General features: G+C 45.6%; 1 protein-coding gene across 2 annotated transcripts; it reads left to right on the top strand.

Moving 5' to 3' along the window:
• Positions 1 to 3,099: 3,099 nt before the first annotated feature.
• On the top strand, positions 3,100 to 18,127 carry RASSF6 (Ras association domain family member 6). 2 transcript variants are annotated; one of them, XM_040065653.2, is made up of 11 exons: positions 3,100 to 3,340; positions 7,767 to 7,856; positions 11,549 to 11,627; positions 11,987 to 12,138; positions 13,943 to 14,034; positions 14,471 to 14,655; positions 14,757 to 14,858; positions 16,032 to 16,083; positions 16,615 to 16,733; positions 16,818 to 16,915; positions 17,098 to 18,127. In XM_040065653.2, exons 2-11 carry the CDS (start codon positions 7,786 to 7,788, stop codon positions 17,171 to 17,173), a joined length of 1,026 nt encoding a protein of 341 aa, XP_039921587.1. In that variant the 5' UTR covers positions 3,100 to 3,340; positions 7,767 to 7,785; the 3' UTR covers positions 17,174 to 18,127. The 2 variants fall into 2 exon arrangements, with proteins under 2 accessions (XP_039921587.1, XP_039921586.1); XM_040065652.2 differs by lacking the exon at positions 3,100 to 3,340 and adding an exon at positions 6,146 to 6,219 and having other exon boundaries at positions 17,098 to 18,118.
• The last annotated feature ends 299 nt before the right edge of the window (positions 18,128 to 18,426 follow it).

Here is an 18,426-nt window from a genome sequence, read left to right as displayed (position 1 = left end):
TCAGCAAAGTCCATTGCGAGCGATGCCGAGGCGGTGGCGGTGGGCACAGACCGGCAGGCTGTGCTGGGAAGGAGCCAGCAGCACCGCAGCAGAGCCCCGCGCAGCCCGGCCCGGCCCGACCGGCTCGAAGACGGGGAGCTGAGAGAGCTTTTCCCGGGCTTTGTTTGACTTTGAACATGTGTGTTCGCAGATGCGTATTCTCAATTGGTTTAAGGGATTGTCAATATTCAAACCAGCCACTGATTGGCCCTGTCAGGCACGGAGAGAGCTGCTAGCAGCTTCTTCTCTGCTCGCTAAACGTCAATCGATGCAAAACCGGCACCGAGGGATTATGGCCTATGACAGTGCACAAGTCTTTGCGTGCACTGCGTATTTCATTATCTGAGCAAGTGTCTGTTACCCAGTTTCTGGTTTCTGTGCTTATCAGTCGTGGCTCCAGAACATGTCCTGGCGCACAAGTATTGCTGTTGGCGCTTGGGTGTGATGACAGAAAATAATCTTGCTAAGGAGTGGGAGGCCCTCTGCAGCCTAAATTCAGGTTTAATTTCTTGATTTGTTCCTATGATCATGCCACCCCTCTGGTAGCATTTGTAACGAGAATGAAAGAATCGATCGCTTGTTTTTTAAGTTGAATTCGGGTCGTTTCAGATGAAGCTCTCCTTTTGCATTAGAGTAGCTGGCTCAGAAAATCCTGGAAGAATTTTCTGTGTTTGAAGTTAATGGGTTGTCTAGAAATAGGTGTTTGCAAACAGGACTGGGGATTTTCCTTCTTATTGTAAAACAAAGGAATATTTTTGTGTTTATCAAAGTCCTTCCACTGAAGTGCAGCACATGTGTGTGATGCTGCCACGGCGGCCTGCTTATTGTGGTTGTCTACCACAAAAATAGAAAAGGAATCTCTGTTTTTCCTGTTAGAGGTTCTCTCCTATCTTTAGCACTGTGTTTGTTAATGATTTGAGACCAAGTTATGAAGTAGCTCAACTCCAACTTCCAATTACTTATTAACCTAAAATTGCTTAGTTATTAATCATGCAAGGAGCAGAAGTGTAATACAGTCCATAAAGACTACAGGATCATAACATTCCCCGCCTGTTCTAAAGAAATTAACATTACCCTTTCACTCAAGAGGTGAAATAGTATTACCAAGTTGTGACTTGTTCATAGATTTCCAGGGCACGCAAACTATGCTGATTATGAAAGATGAAAAAATAATTGTCTCTGTGCACTGATTATTTAATTTCTATGAAAGGGATCAAAGCCTTCTGTTCCTTGGAGTTGACAGTAAAGCTCTGTGGCCCCAAAGACCCGTTTCCCTTCCCCATACCAGCCTGCACTGTTCCCAGCCTGCACTGACCAGTCCTTCCCACGTGCTCACCAGGTAATTTTGTGTGACTCAGATGAGGTCAAAACTTGTCCATTGGTAGGAGGAGTTCAAGAGTGAGAGAGAAGACTAGAAACAAACCAGAGCCACATTGCCCAGGCCAAGGTAAGGACGAACACACCTGGTTTTACTGGAAATGAGAACTTTAGTTTCTTATTACAATTAGAGGTTTTATTGCTTTGTTGTATTAATTTCTTTTTGAGACATCTTTGCATGAATCTAAGTACTTCAAGCATTGGGTTTTCAAAACTTGGTTATAAAAACCTGAAGGGGAAAAAAAAAAACCCAAAACTATCCCTAGAAACCTGAGGTTTTGTTTGTTTGTTTCGGTTGAAAAGTTTAGTGTCAGGGTGAAGCCTGATTTATCCTTGGTGGAGGAGGTGGAGCAGTAACATCACATTTTGCTGTTGTAAGCCAACAGTGTGGTCTTCAGTCATGAAAATACTCAGGTACCTCCTGGTGCCCAACAGCCTCACAGTGTGAGTGTCCAGCAGGGTGGCAGACTTGTCAAAAACAGACATTTGATATTATCTTGGCATAGGGATTTGAAGGGATCAGGCTGCTATTTCCCTCTGCTCCAGCTCTCTGCTCCCAGAGCATCAGGCAGCGTGCTCAAGTATCTGAAGCTGGGACAGGAAAAATCAAACCTCTGGTTTTACAGCAATTGGGAAGTTGTGGAAGTGTGGATTTGTGCTCAACTGTCCCAGCTGAGACAGAGCAGCTCCAGAGATTGAGATTGGCGTGAAGCTCCCAGCCCAAGCAGAGCGCTTCTATGCTGTTGTGAGCTGAGTAAAAAACCCTTGCATACTGCTTCCCTCCTGTATTGAGTGATTCTCAGCGTTGTAAATACCAATTAAATCCTTGTGTCAATATTTTCAAGGTACAAAGCCAGAAACTGCAGCACAAACTTTAATCCCAAATATCAGGCTTACTGTGGTATGTCTTTGGCAGCATGTCTGTCTCTCTCGAGAAGTGTACCACAGGATAGGATGTGATCAGGAATCAAATATTTGAGTGTTTGAGTCTGTTCTGCCTCTCCCTAACATCAAATTGTATAAAGCAAAAGTAACTTGATATAAATCAGGGAAATAAGCTGGTTGTGAAGGCAAATTCAGGTTTGGTGTTTTTCTTGCTCTTCTCTGTGGCCCAGTAACTTCTTGTTTCGGGATTGATCTGGTGAATAAATTATTTGCTGGAAATAGATGGACAAACAGTAGGAACTGGGAAGGTGTGTCTTGATTCGATTCTTTTTTCTAGCTAAAGCATCTGCTTTTGCAATTTACTGCCGAGCAATTAAAGTAAGAGGCAGCGCTTTCCTTCTTACAGATGCAACTCTTGCCCGCTAATATTCATAAGGGTGTTATACGGTTCAGCAAAAATAACTGTGTGGAGTTAAGGGATCAAGCTGTGCTGTCACAATTTGTCATGATGTTCTAAATCCGCGTATCTGCACTGGGGCACGATCTGATGGACTGTCCCACTTATTCCCCCAGACACTGAAGAGGGGCATGTATCTGAGGGAGAGCATACTTTATCCAATGGATTAGGAAACAGAGGAGGTTAAAGTCTAACAATTGCTTTGGGCACAGGATGTTTCACGGCGCGTCACCAGATGATTCCAGGGAGGCGGCAGGTCGCCTCCCTTTGTAAAGTTAGTGATTAAAGTGTTAACCGGAGCCTCCTGGAGGTGGAACCGCGGCTAAGGGCGGGCTCCTGTCAGCTCTCGGAGAAAGGAAAGTGGTAGGTAAATATTCCCGACGTGCACCGAGGTGCGGGGAGTGTCCCGGGCTTCCAGCGTTCCCAGTTTGTTAAGCGAAATAGTAATTAACAGCTCTGTGGGTCCCGTGCAGCAGCAGAGGCAGCTGTCCGCCAGGGCCATGCTGCCATGCCTCTTCCAGGGCTCGGGGAAAGCTCCGTGAAACTCCTCCCGTGCTCCTCCTGCTCGGATCGCACGCCCAGGTAAGTGCAAAGGAAGGCTGGAGCTGTTCTGCGGTATCGGGGGGAGCCAGGTCCTTCGCAGCCGCCCGGAACTCCAGTCACACCCCCTTGGGCTCATTGGGGTGCCGCAGGGAAGCAGAAATGCTCGGAAATGCTGGACAGAAGTTCCTAAGCGGTTTGCGAGGGGCAGCTGAGACTGGAGCGGGCGGGTCGCAGGGAGCGCTGCTGCTCGGCGTGCCCGCGGCCAGGAGCCCGCCGTGCCCTTCCTTCGGCGCGGCTGCGATTTGGGGGTGACATCGGTGACCTTGTGCGCTCTTTTCGGCGGCCGGGAACGGCCTGCGCCGCTCGGCTGCAGACAGAAAGCAACTCGCCGTGCTGAAATGGGGTAGCGTAGTGTTTGAAAGGGATGTGTGCGAGCTCCGCTCCGGCAGTGCCTCGGAGGAGGGAGCGCGCGCGTCTCCTGCGTCTCGCCTGGGAAAGTTAAGGGGCCATATTCACATAAACCAACTTAACTGCTGTTTCTGTCAAATCCCGTTCCGAGCCTGCCTGAGCAGACGGCTTATGCGGTGATTTGTACTCAAGGAGTGCTCTTAATGCTGTGTACTGAACGGGTGATTAGAATATTAGAATAAGGTGTGAAGAAATCTGAAAGCCCAAAGTATTTTTTCTTTTTTTTTCTTTTTTTTTTTTTTTTCTTTTTTCTGTGGGGAATACACAATTGTTCCGAATAAATACTTTGTTTTAATTGCCACCTTTTTCTTTTGTGGTAGGGACATGTAATGTAAACAAAAAGAACAAAAAAAAATGGAACACAAAGTCCCATAACTACAGTATGTGACTAGTAAAGTTAGTCTGCTGATGCTGAGCTCATCTCTCTGAACAATTTTTAAATTCATCTTTATAGAAACCAATCATGGTTGAAAAAATTTGCTAAATATCAGACACTTGTGAGTTTAGAAGATGACGCAGCTGGATATGGTGTTGTGCCTATGGTGCAAAGCTTTGTGCTGTACAAAATATTCCATGTGTGTGTAGTTGATAGCTGAGTTAACAGACAGCTGAGCCTTGTGGCTTCTATAAAAGATATGGAAGGAGTTTGCCCTCTCCTGGCTTTTGTGGGTTTGGAAGAGCTTTGGGAAGCACTGGGTCAAAATACCTTGGGATCTTTGCTGAGGTTTGGGGTTTTAGTTTCTCTAGCACTGGCAGAGGCTCTGTGTAGCACACTGCACTCTGCGAGCCCTGTCTTAATATATGGATGCACTAGAAAGCACATCCAGGCTGTTGAGGTGCTGCCTTGCTGCTCCTGCTTGGCTCAGTTCTGGATCCTGGTCATCCCTCTCCTTCCAGTCCTCCTCTGTAGCTGCTTTTTTTTTTTATCCTTGTCTAAAAATCTGTGTAGCCATTTGCTCTTAACTTTTGCTTTGTCATTCCTGCACTCTACTGTCCCTGGTCTGTCACCTTGAGTAAATGTCTTAAATATCACTGTACTCAAAAAAAGGGAGCAAGTCCTCTTACCTGCCTCTGCACTGACACTTGGACTTTTTCTTTGGGAAAAAACCCCTACATTTCAGGTAACATATGAATCTTACAGGTAAGTACAGCTCATTACCTTTGTGAGATTTGTCCTGTGCCCCGATGTGTTGATGCTCTTGCAGCTTTGAAATGTGCACTGGTCTGTTTTCCTTTTGCTCTTCCTGGGCTCCTCCAATAGCTGCAGTCCTCCTCTAGCGATGCTCAGTTTGCAGCTGCTCCTGTTTTCTTTTCCTCCTGCCTTTTCCCTTTGCTTTCCATTCTTCCCTTCACTGTGTGTTTCACACTTCAGTCAGCCTTCCTGCAAGCATTAGGTTTCTACTTGGTTAAGTCTCAGGCCAGCAACTTAGTCCAGCCACGATCACACTTTCTAGATGTAGCCTCTCAGAGGAAATTCTGCCCTTCTAGTCCAGTTTAACATAATGGTAAAGACACCAAGTAAGTCAGGAGATGGCTTTGAATAAATGATATGGGCAGATATGGTTGGAGTGGCTGGAAAATTAGCGTGGCTTGGTCAGTTCAAATCAAAGGAAGCAATGGAAAAGGTATTTCACTTCTGTTTGCTTCCTCAGAAGGACTACAGGGAAGTGACATGGAAAGCAGCAAGATAGCAGGAGATGATGGAAAATCTAACAGCTTTGTGGATTTAGGGAGCGCCAGTGCAAATATCCTGACATCTGTTGTGTCAGGTACTGGTGCTGGGGAAGTCGCTGTGTGGTGGCAGGTTCAGGGCTTGGTTAAAAATAAGCATTGTAAGAGGTGTGCAGCCAGAATGTGCCCATGGGAAGGGTGCAGGGAGACGAGGTTCACCTCTGGAGTGAGCTGGTGGCGTGGAAGTGTTTGGTACAAGGCTGATAAGCACAGCAGGTCACGTAACTGAGGGAAGTGAGAGTTGTGCTTCTCCACCAGCCATAGGAGAGAAGGCTTTGTCCTGGATGTTGGGACTGTGAGGGAGAGAAAGAGAAAGGCATTGGTGAAGAATTATCCCCATCACCACCCACTCTTTCAGTTAGCTTTATTTTCAGCCTTTTAATGGCACCCGGCTGATTGAAATCTGTTCTAGGTGTTTAAGGCAAATAATTTACTAGGAGCCATCCACTGCATAGCAAAACACAATGTTCATCTCTTTTTTTGTGGGTGTAAAGGTCACTTCTCTCCATGTGCAGAGATCAGCTTTTTCTTTCAGATGAATCATTTTAAGGCCAAATACTGTAGAAAAGAGTGCAGCCACGAGCAGTGGAGCGGTGCTGGAGCTTTCCAGTGTCACTGCTCTACAGTTAATAGAGGTGACTTGGCTATCCACTGCTCTTAACATGTTGTTTCCTGACAGGTGGGAGGAAGCTGAAGTGTTCAGTTATTCAGGTGCCAAAGTACATAAACTCCTCTGTATCTTGAAAAAATGGCTTGAAATTGCACTGACATAGGCAGCTGCTTCACTTAGAGGTTTTAAGTAAATCGCATAAAATCAGGTTTCAGGGCGTGGCCAGTGGTTACTGAAGTCATTTTAGAGGGGTGGTCTACAGCAGTGTGTTCCTCACACACAAACTCATGTGTGTACAGAAGTCCCTGGGCTTGTTTGGTATGTTTTTGTCTTGATGGATGTCACCCAAAGGACAAAGGGAGTGCTGCTCCTTTCAGGGAGCTCCTGATCGAGCACTGCTAAAAACACCAGCCTTTCAGGTAAAGCTCATTTTGGTAGCGCACTTTGGTTTTAGGGGTTATGAAATAACTTCCTGTATATTTTGTAGGGTGAAGATCATGACTTTTATATGCAAAACTTCTAATTTGTCCACATATGTTGTTTTTTAGAAGATACTTATCTGTGATTACGGAAAATTGCTGACGTGTAAAAAAGCAGCTCAGTAGTGCAGATTCACAGAGGTGAGGTGTTTACTCTTTGCCCAGACATGATCAGTCCAAGGTTGAATGTTCCCTAAATAAGTTTTTGGAAGACTGCTTGTCGTTGGGTCTATAAACAATCAACTGCTTTGCAGATATCTTTGACCAGGCCCTGTCCAATGCAGTCTGAAATCAGATTCAAGTCAGTCCCCAGGGGCAGTGGACATTGAGTGCTGTGAGCCAAATTCCCTTGTCATCATGCCCAGATAAGAGAAATGGAAGTGGAATTATCAACTTCCAGTGCAGTCTCTGGAGATGCTACTGCTTTTCATGGGATTCTTTGAGGATTTTTTCCCCACCATGTGTGATGCCACTTGTTCAGTTAACTCCTCAGTCTTCTTTTGTTCTGGTACCTGAGGGTGAAGGAAAGAGCCTAGACTCCATAATTAAGCTTATTGAGGAATACATTGTTGAAGTCTCGTGGGTCTGGCTCATTGCCTGCATAATATGCTCAAATCCCAATGTGGAAATCTGTAAATTGTCTTGCTACCTCCCTGAAATTTCTGTCTTGTTCTCTCTTTGCTATTCCACTTGCTTTCTTGGTGTGCTGCAGGAGCACTGCTAATCATCAACACTCCTTCCCTTGCCTAGTTTTAGGAACCTGGATGAGGGTGGTTTGCTGAGTCACAGTGTGTTTCGGTGACCCTGGGTAATGCTCTGTCCATAGTGGGCACGTGGATTCTGACCAGTACATGGGCTGCTGTCTCAGACTAACAACTCGAGCACAATCCTGGTGTTGAAGTAGTTTTAAAACTGCTTGAGAAAGTCCTGGTGGATGTAGTCCTTGGGATTTAAAGTACTGTTATATACTTGATGGGGATGGCTTATGGCCTTTTATTAGGAGTGGGAAATAACTTCTGTACTAAGGCAAAGTACATCAAGATGTGGTGTAGTGAGCCCTCAGCTTGAGTGTCCCAGCCTGTTTCACTTGGCCAAATAAAGCTTTGTGCTTAATTACTATTCCATCTTTTGTTGTAGCAGTAGTGAATGTGTTTACTTTTTTTGACCTTTTGCTTAGATTCATCTCTTCTGAGTAAATGAAGAAAGTGACTATGAAGGCACAGCATCTGCCTTCTGTTTTCATCAATGAAGAGAAGTTCGTAACCAGGTAAATTATTAAACCCCTGAATATTTAATGACTTTGCTGCTTTCTTTCAAGTTATTCCACATTTATTCCTTGACACAGGATCCTGTAGGGAGCTAAATCTGTACCAACAGCAATCCATACCCCTTAGTTAGTTTAACCTGTCTACAGAACTGAGTTGGCCTTTACATGGCATTAAAAGAATAGGGTCTGTGATTTTTGTTCCATAAGGAGAACAGCCCTTCTACAGGATTCTGAAATAAAATTGCCAAGTTGGGGAAGAAGACCTTCCCCTCTTGGGAATCTGTTGGAATTGACCATAAGTTCCAGGCGTGAGCTCTGCCTGTCTGCAGCTTGGAGTTTGGCTGCCCTGGATTGCAGGGTATGTGTGCAGGAAGACTTCTGGGCTGCCAGCTCTCTGCTCTGGTCAGGGGAAGTGACCTACTTGTAAAAAAAAGCTTGGAATTGCAGTCTAACTGTCATTTGTGGGATGCTTTTCCACAGTCAGTCTCCCTGGGAGGAATTTTTCTTACTTCTGCCCCAAACTGAGCCACCTGGCATTTAGCTCCATCCCTCTTCTTATGGGATTGTTTTTCCCCTGTTGACAAGAGCACAGGAGCTGGAAGAAGGGCCTCTCTTCTCTCTTCATTTCCATTGCTCTTGGTCTTCCCATGGGAAAGAACCTACCTGTAGACTCAGCCTGGGATGGGATCTGCAATGGAATTTATTGTGCTGCAGTAGAGATGTGTTCCTGAATCCGGATACTTTCCTATGTGGCCTAAGCAATGCTGTTTTCTCCCTTTTCAAGGAAGGGTGTCAGGGCTTTGCCCAGAGCACACAGGCAGCAGATGCATCACTCCCTTTCTCTTCAAGAGCTGTTCCCTTTATGCTGCTAATTTGAGATGCGGTGCTTTTGTGTCAGAGGCAATTAATGTGTGTGAACTTGGCATCCAAAGGTGTTTGTAAATGTGCCAATTGAAGCAGTGTCTCTGGGGCTTTATTCCCCTATATCCTTGCCCGTTCATGGGATGAAATGCACATCCCAGTTGAGACCTTTCTGCATGACAGCCGTGGTTTAAACTTTCTTTGCCTTGCAAAAAGGGAGATAAGTGTTTCAAGAACCACTGACACTCCATATGCACTCAAGCTTGCTTCCAGTGCAATTTCCCTGCTGTCATCCCTCATATATACCTTGAGTCTGCTGTTCTCTTCCAGTTCTATCCTGTGAAACTTGCTGATGGGGCAAGCTTGCTGTTTGGGAATTGCACAATGGCTGGATCAAAAGGCTGACCAAAGCTTGTGGGATGATTTGGCTGGCTGAACTGCTGCGTCTCCAGCACAACTGCCATAAATATTCACAGACTGTGTGTAGGGCTTGGGCAGGAGAGGGCACAGGTGAGCTGTCCTGGGTTAGTGTTTCCAGAGAGCAGCCTGGGCTCTGTTGTGGTTTGCCGCTGGAGCACCTGGCCTTGCAGCTCCTTTGTATCCTGCTTTTGCTGGTGAAGAAAAGTGGTGAATCTGCAGTGCATGTTATGTTTTTGGGGTGAGTTGTTCTGCCAGTTTCGTGGCTTTGGTTTCTCTTAATGGCTGTGTTTGGCTGTTGTCGCAAAGCTGCTTGCAGCGCAACAGCTGCTGATTTTCCAGACACCAAACTCAGCAGAGATAGCATCTGTCTCTAGGTTGGGGCAGTAGGAAGATGTGTTACAGTAAGACTACTTCTACAACTAGGCTGGTGCACATATTCCCTTCTGGGGCAAAAAGAAGGAAAATTGTTTTTTTCCCGTTCATGTTTCTACTACACAAGGACAAACAAGTCAGAGTGGGCTGCTGTTAATGTCTCCCTCAGGGCTTTTCTAATTGCTTGTGTGGTTTGTCACTGCTGGTTGCACTAATGCAAGGCTGAAACCTGAAAGATTTACTTACGCAGACTTCTGAGGAAGGTAATGGCCAGTTTTTCTAGACAAGGCGAGAAACGGTGTGAAAATCTTGAGAGCTTGCTCTGAGAAAGAGAATCTGCTTCACAGATGACCCTTACCAGACCACTCACTGCTGTTAGTCTATGATTTTATTTGCCTTTGCAGCCAGCATGGGCTAAGAGTAATAGGTGGGCCTCAGAGTGTGACCCAAGTCCCCTATGTATTTCTAATCCATCTTCAGCGAGCTCACCTTCCCAACTTCCTACTTAGCAAAAAAAGACTTGTGAAATAACAGCTGTCAATAAAATTATTGCCAAATGCTGTGAAATACAAAGAGACTTGAGTGTGAAGTGAGCAGGATTGGCAGGTCTGTCGCAATATCTGTCAGACAGAACTGCCTGTCTCCTACTTGCCTGATAATCACAAATTGCATCTGGAGCTTGCCTGTGTGCGGGGCCAAGACGTGCTTAATCTTGCTTACCTGTAGCCAGCATGATCAGAACTGGGCTTGTATCTGATTCTTATCCAAATCTATTTGCATTCCCTTTTGGTGGGATGACCTGAATGCGGTCCCTCACAGCTCGTGAGACACAAAGAACCTGTAATGAGCTATTTCAACCCAAAGCAAAGAAGGGGTTTTGCCACCAGTGTTCTGAGGATTTAAGACCAAAGTAAGTTGAAGTAAATGTTGAAAATCCTTGTTTAGAATCCAGTCGATAAAGCTAGTTAAAAATATTTTTGTGTGTGGAATTGCAGTAAAGTAAATAATTTACATCCACAGGATTAGCAGGGAATGCAATGAACCTTGAGTTTAGGGGTGCAACCCTTGTCCACATGTTAGCTGCTAGGTAAAAGCCTGGTTGATCTTTTCTGGTCTCACCATGGGAAAAGGCTCTCTGAAGCAACAGGGTCCATGTGTTTGATCCGTGGGCCTGCTGTTCCAACAGCTCACACGAACGTGGAAGTAACAGGCACTATTTGGAAACAAACCTGGTGTCCTCACACATCACTGCGAGGCAGGACATGAAACCACTGTAATCATTAGTCCATAAGGAAGAATTTGTACACTTCCATGCAGTTGTTCCCCATGGTTAACCACCTCTGCTGGTGGGAATTGCTTGCTTGAATTACAGTCTTATGTCATTTTTAAATGCTGTGTGGAGGAGTGTTTCATTCTCGATGGCCTTGAAATACATTTCAATTGATTCTGTCATTGTTCAGCCCTCCATAGCCTGAGCTGCAGCTGGCTTTTTGTCACCATGACTCCTTGCTTGTTTGCAGAGGTTCTCTTTATCTTCTGACCTTTCTCCCCTCAGCAAAGACGTGGTGCAAATCTGTTCTGTTTCACAAGCAGAGGGAAATAGAAATGTTAGACATCCAGTAGGTGTTTGGAGATAAGAAAAGTATCTGCAGCAGTTATTAAAACTGAATGGAAGCCATCATGCAGGGAAAGCCAGGTGTAGCCTGGTTAAAGTAACCTGCAGCATTGGTGCATGGGGATGTTGTTCTGTTTGCTTCCTCCTCATGACTGCTACAGAGGTGCAAAGTACGAATTATTCTGGGGCTGTGTTATTAAGGTCATGTGGGACTAATTCATTTCCTCTTGGTCTTTAAAGAAGGAACTCAGGAGCAACCCAGTAACCTGACAAAACTTTACTCTCAGAAAACGATGTATGGATCATAAATAAACCTATACAAGGATGATGTGGATAGCACAGTTATGGGGTGTTACCCTGCCACATAGCACCTGCATTTTACAGAATGTTAAAAAATATTTTTTCATTGTCATCTCTATTCTAGAGAGCAGCTCAGTTCTCTTCTGAAGAATTATAACTCTTACTATTCAGATCAAGAGAATCTGCAGCTGACATGTAATCAGGTAAGGATTTAGGGGTGAGACACTCCACTAATCTGGACATCACAAATTAGCGCTCTCTTCTCCTCACAGCCCTGGACTCCAGGGCTTGCTGTGGTGTTTTTACTGCATGACATATTCCATCTAATATAATAAACCAGAACTGGTTTCTTGAGCTGATCAGGTCAGCCTGCAGCTTTGACTGTTTTGGAAATTGCTTAAAACTGAGGTTACACATTCTCCAAGTAATCTGTTCCAGGGCTGTGTCAGCCTCAGTAATTTCACTGTATTCCTGTGTACTTTGAGGGGAGATAGATTATTATTAGTTGATTATTTTTACTCTGTTACTATGCAGTACTAACTCTTGCACTGTTTTTCTCCAGCAAGAAGGAAGCGCACCGTTCATTGAAGGAATCCTCTCAATATTCTGGGGAGTGCGACATCCTATCCGATTAAAAATTCAGGATGAGAAGCAGATACCCTCTTTTGTAACCTTGAAGTCAACAGAGAATGTGGGGTTTTTCCCTTGTAAAAGGTAGTGTATGAACTGCTCTAAGGAGGCTAGCATTGCAAGATAGCTCATGTTGTGGTGGTTTCAGTCGATACAGCTGGCTGCACTGGATATCCCAGATTCCGCAAAGGCCGTGGTGGTTGCTGGACAGCAGAGCCTTTCAGCAGCTTCTGCTGGGCAGAAGGGTGTGTGTTTGTAGCATCTCTGTTTGGCCCTCAGGCCGAGGAGCTGGAGGAGGCTGCTCTTTTCCATGGGAATTGGCTATTCCTATACAAGGACTGGGAAATTGATGTATGTAAAAATATCAGAAAAGACCTAAACAAACCCTACATGTTTGTTTCCACGTACACCTGATACTGGTGTCCCCTGAAAGGCCTCATCTTGGTGCACACACTAGAGCATGAAGCCAAAATCTGGTAGCTAAGTGCTGAGGGATTGTCTGTCCCAGCTTACATTCCCAGGTATGTGAGGTGTGGAACCATTGCTGCTCAGGTGAAGTTCAAGTCAGGGAATGAATACCGGCTTTGTCTGCGTAAAATTTAGTGTAAAAACCCCTTAAGATGCCCACAGACCAGCTGTTCCAGCTGCCGCCGATGACACTTATATCCCACTGTGTTGTTCTCAGCTGATACAGGTACTTGGTGTACTTCTCCGTTTCCTCAACCTTGGATGGTGAATTTGATGAGCTGAATCTGGATCTTGTAATCCAGAGGCAGAGCCGATGCTCACCCTGAATGACTCCCTGATAAATTGTGTATCGCAGAATTTATTTTTCTAATTACTTATTGTCTTAGGTTGCATGCGGAACATGTTGGAAGTGGGGATTTAATTCTGCCACCTTTGCAGCTGTGGAGTTCCAGTAAAGTCTTCTTCCTTGTCTCTGGCTGTTGAAATTCTGGGATGAATTTTGACAGGAGTAACTAGGAAAGAACCTGAACTTCAGGCAAATCTGGCTCTTGGTTTACCTTGACCAGGTCTGCTGGTGTGGGGTACATGTGGCCTGCATGTACAGCTCTTAAAAAACTTCTGACTGGTGGAAATCTGTATCCTAAAGTAAACATCAACTCATGGTCCCAGAAACATGGGGCTGCCCTGACATGCTTTAAGGTATGCAGAGCAGCTTGGCTGCCTGATCTTAAATGAACTTGGTAAATGTGTGGAATACAACCAAGATATTGTTTGGCATGTAAATTCGGGATAGCTGAATGTTGTTTGGAATTTTTATATATATATATAAACATATATATATGCACACAAACATGGAATTAATTTTTAATATTGGGCTACAGATTGGTTTATTCTCAATCAGAGCAGTAACTGGCTGAAGACCTTATGCTGAAGAGTTTAGGCAATGATTTTGGAAATATTGACATGAATATAGTTTTTCTGAAAGGTTGGATGGAACTTCCTGCTCTCATACACAGCTGGTTCGGACAGCACAAGGGAGGGGCTGTGTGTAATTTAACCTGTGTAACAGACCTGTGTTCTGTGGCTATTAAACAATGACACACGTGTTTTGTGTGCTTGCCTGGTAGTCTGCGTGTGATGAATCCAGGGTGTTGCTGTAAAACAGATCAGGAATTACTGCAAGTTGTTTAAGTTATGTCCTGGTTGGTGTTCAACAGGTTCTGAATTGGATGCGTTACATTTGGGATCCCTGGTCATACCATATTTTAATACCTGATTTTATCGTGACTTAAACTAAAATAACCATGTCTGTAAGTTGAGCAGGGATAGGAATGATTACATGAACCCTGGCCACAAGGTAAACTGAGATCACTGAGTTAATGAGGAGCAGTCAATGCTAACTACATGTTTGGTCTTTCAGGGGAATGACTCGCTGGGGAGAATTTGATGACCTCCATCACATTAGCGGGGATACACTGAAGTCTGCTGAGGAGCAGCCAGACCTTGAGCAGAGTTAGTATGGGTGCTCTCATGTAAACAAAAAATTCTGTGCTCTGTGACAGTGCAAAAGAAATCTCACACATCAGGCCTTCCCTACCAGCGAAGGGAAATCTCTTTGTGTAACATACACTGCAAGCTGGGGAAACACCGACCTAGGGCTGGTTGGGGCCAACAGGGCTGCGCGGGTGACTTGGGGAACAGCTGGTGCGAATGAGCTGTGTTGTTATCAAAGAAATCATTCCCAAGGGAACAAAACAGCAAACTACAACCGCTGCAATCAGCCTGTTCTTCATGGTATGCCTATGCCTTGTTCCTTTCCTGCTCCACCCTCCCTCCCCCCAAATGATAAATAGTAAATAAAGCCCGTCACCGAGAGCCTGCTTCCTCTGGGGGTGCTGGCAGGGAGTGGCGAGCAGCTGCACAGGATGTGTGCTTTAATTCTGTCCAGGTTATCCATGTTATGAAAGTCACACGCTGAAGTCCAGGAGGGAGCAGGAGCTCGACTGTGCCACCCTGCCCCGGACCAGCAGCGATGCCGCAGCCGTGCGCAGGAGGACCAAGCTCCCCACGATAACCAGGACAGAGGTGGAAACTCACAGGTTCTCAATCAATGGCCACTTCTACAACCACGAGGTAAGAAATTTTGGACTTGGCTTTGTCATCTGAGGGACAAGGAGCCCTGTCCCGTGAGTATTGCCTTAACGCTCGCTTGGTGCGACCGTTCTCGTTCCCAGACGTCAGTTTTCACTCCGGCTTTTGGATCGGAAACCAAGATAAGAATCAACAGCCAGATGAGAACCAGACAAGTGATAGAACAGTTGCTTCGTAAGTTTAAGGTAAGTGTGCTGGCAGGAGGAAGTGTGGCCGTGTTCTAGAAATGTTCATTCCCGTTTGCACTCCTGCACTGCGGTAAAGATGAGGAATAACTGCGTGAGGATAGTGCACGGAGTAGAGTGTTAAAAACAAAACCCGCATGGGTTTGGTTTATTTTATTAGTGTCTCATGGCCCTCAGAGGCCAGAAAAGTTACACTGGGTGCATGGTGTGCGGCGGTCGGAGAACCGCAGAGCCGCTCCCCTCCACTCCGCGCTTCCGGCATTCCCAGGGCCGGCGAAGGCTGCGCATTGTCCGTGGCGGTGCTGCCCTCCCGCGGACAGCCCGGGAACTGCGGCTCGCGTAGAGCAACAGCCGGTTAGCGCGGGTGTCTGGGACGTGCGTTCATCTAGAACCAGGCATATGGAAAGATGCGGAAAGTTAGAGTTAAAAGTACTGCTCAAGGGCAGCGCCATATTGTCTGAAATTACTTTTTTTTTTTGTTTTTTCCCCCTTTGGAACGATCTCCCACCAACAATGTATGCAGTCGGAAGTAGCTTTGCCCTTGCTGCTGCATATTTCTCAAAGATCTTGATTTTTCATGGCTGATTAGTGTTTAATTTGTACTTCAATGGCCTTAGACTTCCCATTTAACTTGTCTAGGGACTTCGCTATTGCAGAATTACTTCATGTAGTTAGTAAGACTTGGGAGTGTCTTGAAAGGAAAACTTCACTTCTGAGAGTAATAAGGAGAGAAATTACAGAGCAGGGTGTAAAGTTGTAGGGAATAAAAGCTCTGCTGTTTTCTTAATGTGGCTGTCAGGCACGAGGGTAGGTCACAGAGGTTTACCTTGATGGCAACACAAATTGCAGATCCACATTTGATGGGAGAAGTAAGCTATATGAAGTAGTTAAGGATGCTGCAAGGAAACCAGGCAGGAAAGATCTGGAGTTACAGTGCGTTACTGATTTGGGCAGCATGGAAACACGAGGGTCAGGGCTGGCACAGGGACAGTGAACATGGCAGCACAGCTTCCTATCTTATCCAGGTCCAGTATCTTTTAACTCTTCTACAGGCTGGTTCCCTGTCTCAGACTTTGATCCAAATCTCTGAGCTGATAGGCACAGGGAAAATGTGCTGAGAGGGAAGTGCTGGGAAGATCTGTGAGTCTGAATGGATTTTCTTTTTTGTCACAGATAGAAAACAGCCCCCGTGAATTTGCACTTTACGTTATCCATGCGTCTGGAGGTAAGCCAGCCGCTGCTGCCTGCCCACTTCATCTCTAATCATTCTGTGTGTGTGTGTGGAATGTGCCCCTTGGAGTAACAGGACTCGTTCCAGGCCTCTGTCCTTGTTTGTGCATTCTGTGTGTGGTGAGGTATTTTACCTTCTCAGACACCCTTCAGAGATGTCTCCTCCAGAGAGGAAAAGCTGAATAATTGTACTGTGGGCTCTTTCAGCTGTCAGCTTTGGATTGCATATGCTGAGTTCAAAGTACTCATGGTTCAGTGGAAAGGTTTTACTTCCATAGCAGTTTACTCATACTTTTTCAGGAAAAGGGAGATTTGATCTTTATTGATGGGAACACCTGAGAGAATAGGAGGGAACTGAGGGAGAAGGTACTAAAAAAGGCACAATATTAGGGACCTGTTAGGTATCTGATAATTGCACTTGAGCCAGTATGGGATCCGTGTCAGGAGAAAAGGCACGTGGCTGCAGGTGGTAGATAGAGCCCCTGTGGGATGCTCCATCTTTTATGACATTGCTTATAAATTCCAGAAAAGAAGCAGTTGAGGAGTGGAGATGTTCCCTTGCTGCACAGGCTGCTGCAGGGGCCCTCTGAGAAGGTTGCCAAGTTCTTTCTCATGGATGGGGACGTGGAAGAGATCAGCAGTGATGTACGTATATCCTCAACTTCTTATAGTTCATGGGATTTTTCTCAATGACCATAGTTAGTAGTGCCTTTCTTGTCTTCTTGCCAGGTGGCTCAGTACATTTCATTTCATCTTCCCTTTCTGGAATCGATTCTGAACAGAATAGATGAAGAAGAGCACCAGGAGATTCAGCAGACAGTTGCAAGGTAAACAGACATAAAACGAGGTGTCACAGAGCTCAGGGCAATCCGATAATCATGTTGAACCAAAGTGTCCAGAAAATGTTTAGAAAATGCCAAACTTGCCTGTGTTGGCTGCCATTTTTCCAGCTCATTGGAATTTGGGTTGAAAGTTTGCCGAGGTCATTTGAATGCATTCTCCCTCTCAGGTACGTAAGAGAGAAGAACCTGATACAGCAACACCTTTACAGTCGAAGCGTTAAAAAGACAGAGACTACGGTGTGATGGGATGGCCCCTTGGGAGCAGCTGGGAACGGCCCCTCCCGAAGGCCCGGGCTGCCGAAGGGCTGTCCTTGCTGGGCTGGGACTGAGGAGAGCGCAGAGTCTCTCCTCACCATTGAACTGCAACTGCCCCCACTCCTGCAGCGCTGGGGCGCAGGCTGGAACCACCTGAGGAGATGCACTAGGCCCAAACAACAGATGCTGAATCTGACTTGGAACCTAGGTAAAAAATTCCCTGAAAAGCCCGAGGCTTCAAATCCTGCTGATGTACGACCTGGTACCAAGAGTCAGGCATAGAAAAACACTGCAATAACCAGTGTGCTGATAGAAAATATGCAGATTAGGAATATGGTTATCCCTCTGTTAGGAAACATATTAGCATTAATATATTAGCAGAAAGCTTTTCAGTAGAGCCAAATGGCAGAAGATATTTGCATATTTAAGACTGCAGGTAGAATTTTCATTCATTTAAGTTATAAAATATCCATGCGAGATGCCTAAAATCCACTGGCTTTGGGCTGGTGGGTGCTTGAACTGCTTAAGCTTTGAGCTGCTGTTAGAAAAACATAACTGGAAACCCTCCCACTTAGGAGCTGCTCAGCTCTTAGCAATGACAGGGAATTTATCGCTGAAATACCTCGTGAGCTGCAAAGTAAGAACTGACTGAACACTGTTGGGTCCTTAAAGGCATCTCAGTGGTTTTTTTGTAGTTGGAATAAATGATTGTGTTCCTTCCTGTGTTTTCTGTTTGGAAGGGAATTGAGAGGTGCTCCGTGAGAGGCCGCGAGTTGCAGCCACAGAGGGCTGGGCTCGTGGCCTCCCCAGGGATGCAGTTTGGGTCCAGCCCAGCCCCACACAGGGCACAGCAGACAACTGTCAGATCCTTTCTGGCTGAGTTGTGTTGAATGTTAGAGCTCAGATTACAGAGATGTAAAGAAAATAAATCTGTGCACAGCTCATTGTCCTCCTGTTGGTTGTTTTTTACCTGGTATCTGTGGCTTACCTTGGCTGCCTTTGTCTTATGCAGGTAAGGGAGGGAGGAACGGAACGTGCAGAGCCTGTTGCCTAGAAATTGCATGGAGTAAATCAAACTGTAAAACTTTACACTGCCCAAAATCACGTTACTGGGATGTGAGTGCAGAAAGTAAAGGTCAAGCTGCTGATTGAAGTGTGTTATTTCAAAGCACCGTTTATAATCCTGCCTAGGAAAATGGTTAGGGACAAGGGACTACAGAGGGCAGAAATAAAAGAATAAT

This window comes from Hirundo rustica, chromosome 5, assembly GCF_015227805.2.
Source record: "Hirundo rustica isolate bHirRus1 chromosome 5, bHirRus1.pri.v3, whole genome shotgun sequence".
In the NCBI taxonomy this organism is placed as follows: Eukaryota; Metazoa; Chordata; class Aves; order Passeriformes; family Hirundinidae; genus Hirundo; species Hirundo rustica.
This window is presented reverse-complemented; position numbering and strand designations above follow the sequence as displayed.

Coding starts and splice junctions, on each gene's coding strand:
- RASSF6 (XM_040065653.2), top strand. CDS start 7,786: ATGAAGAAAGTGACTATGAAGGCACAGCATCTGCCTTCTGTTTTCATC. Junction 11,628..11,986: donor TGCAGCTGACATGTAATCAG/GTAAGGATTTAG, acceptor GTTTTTCTCCAG/CAAGAAGGAAGCGCACCGTT. Junction 16,734..16,817: donor TGGAAGAGATCAGCAGTGAT/GTACGTATATCC, acceptor TCTTCTTGCCAG/GTGGCTCAGTACATTTCATT.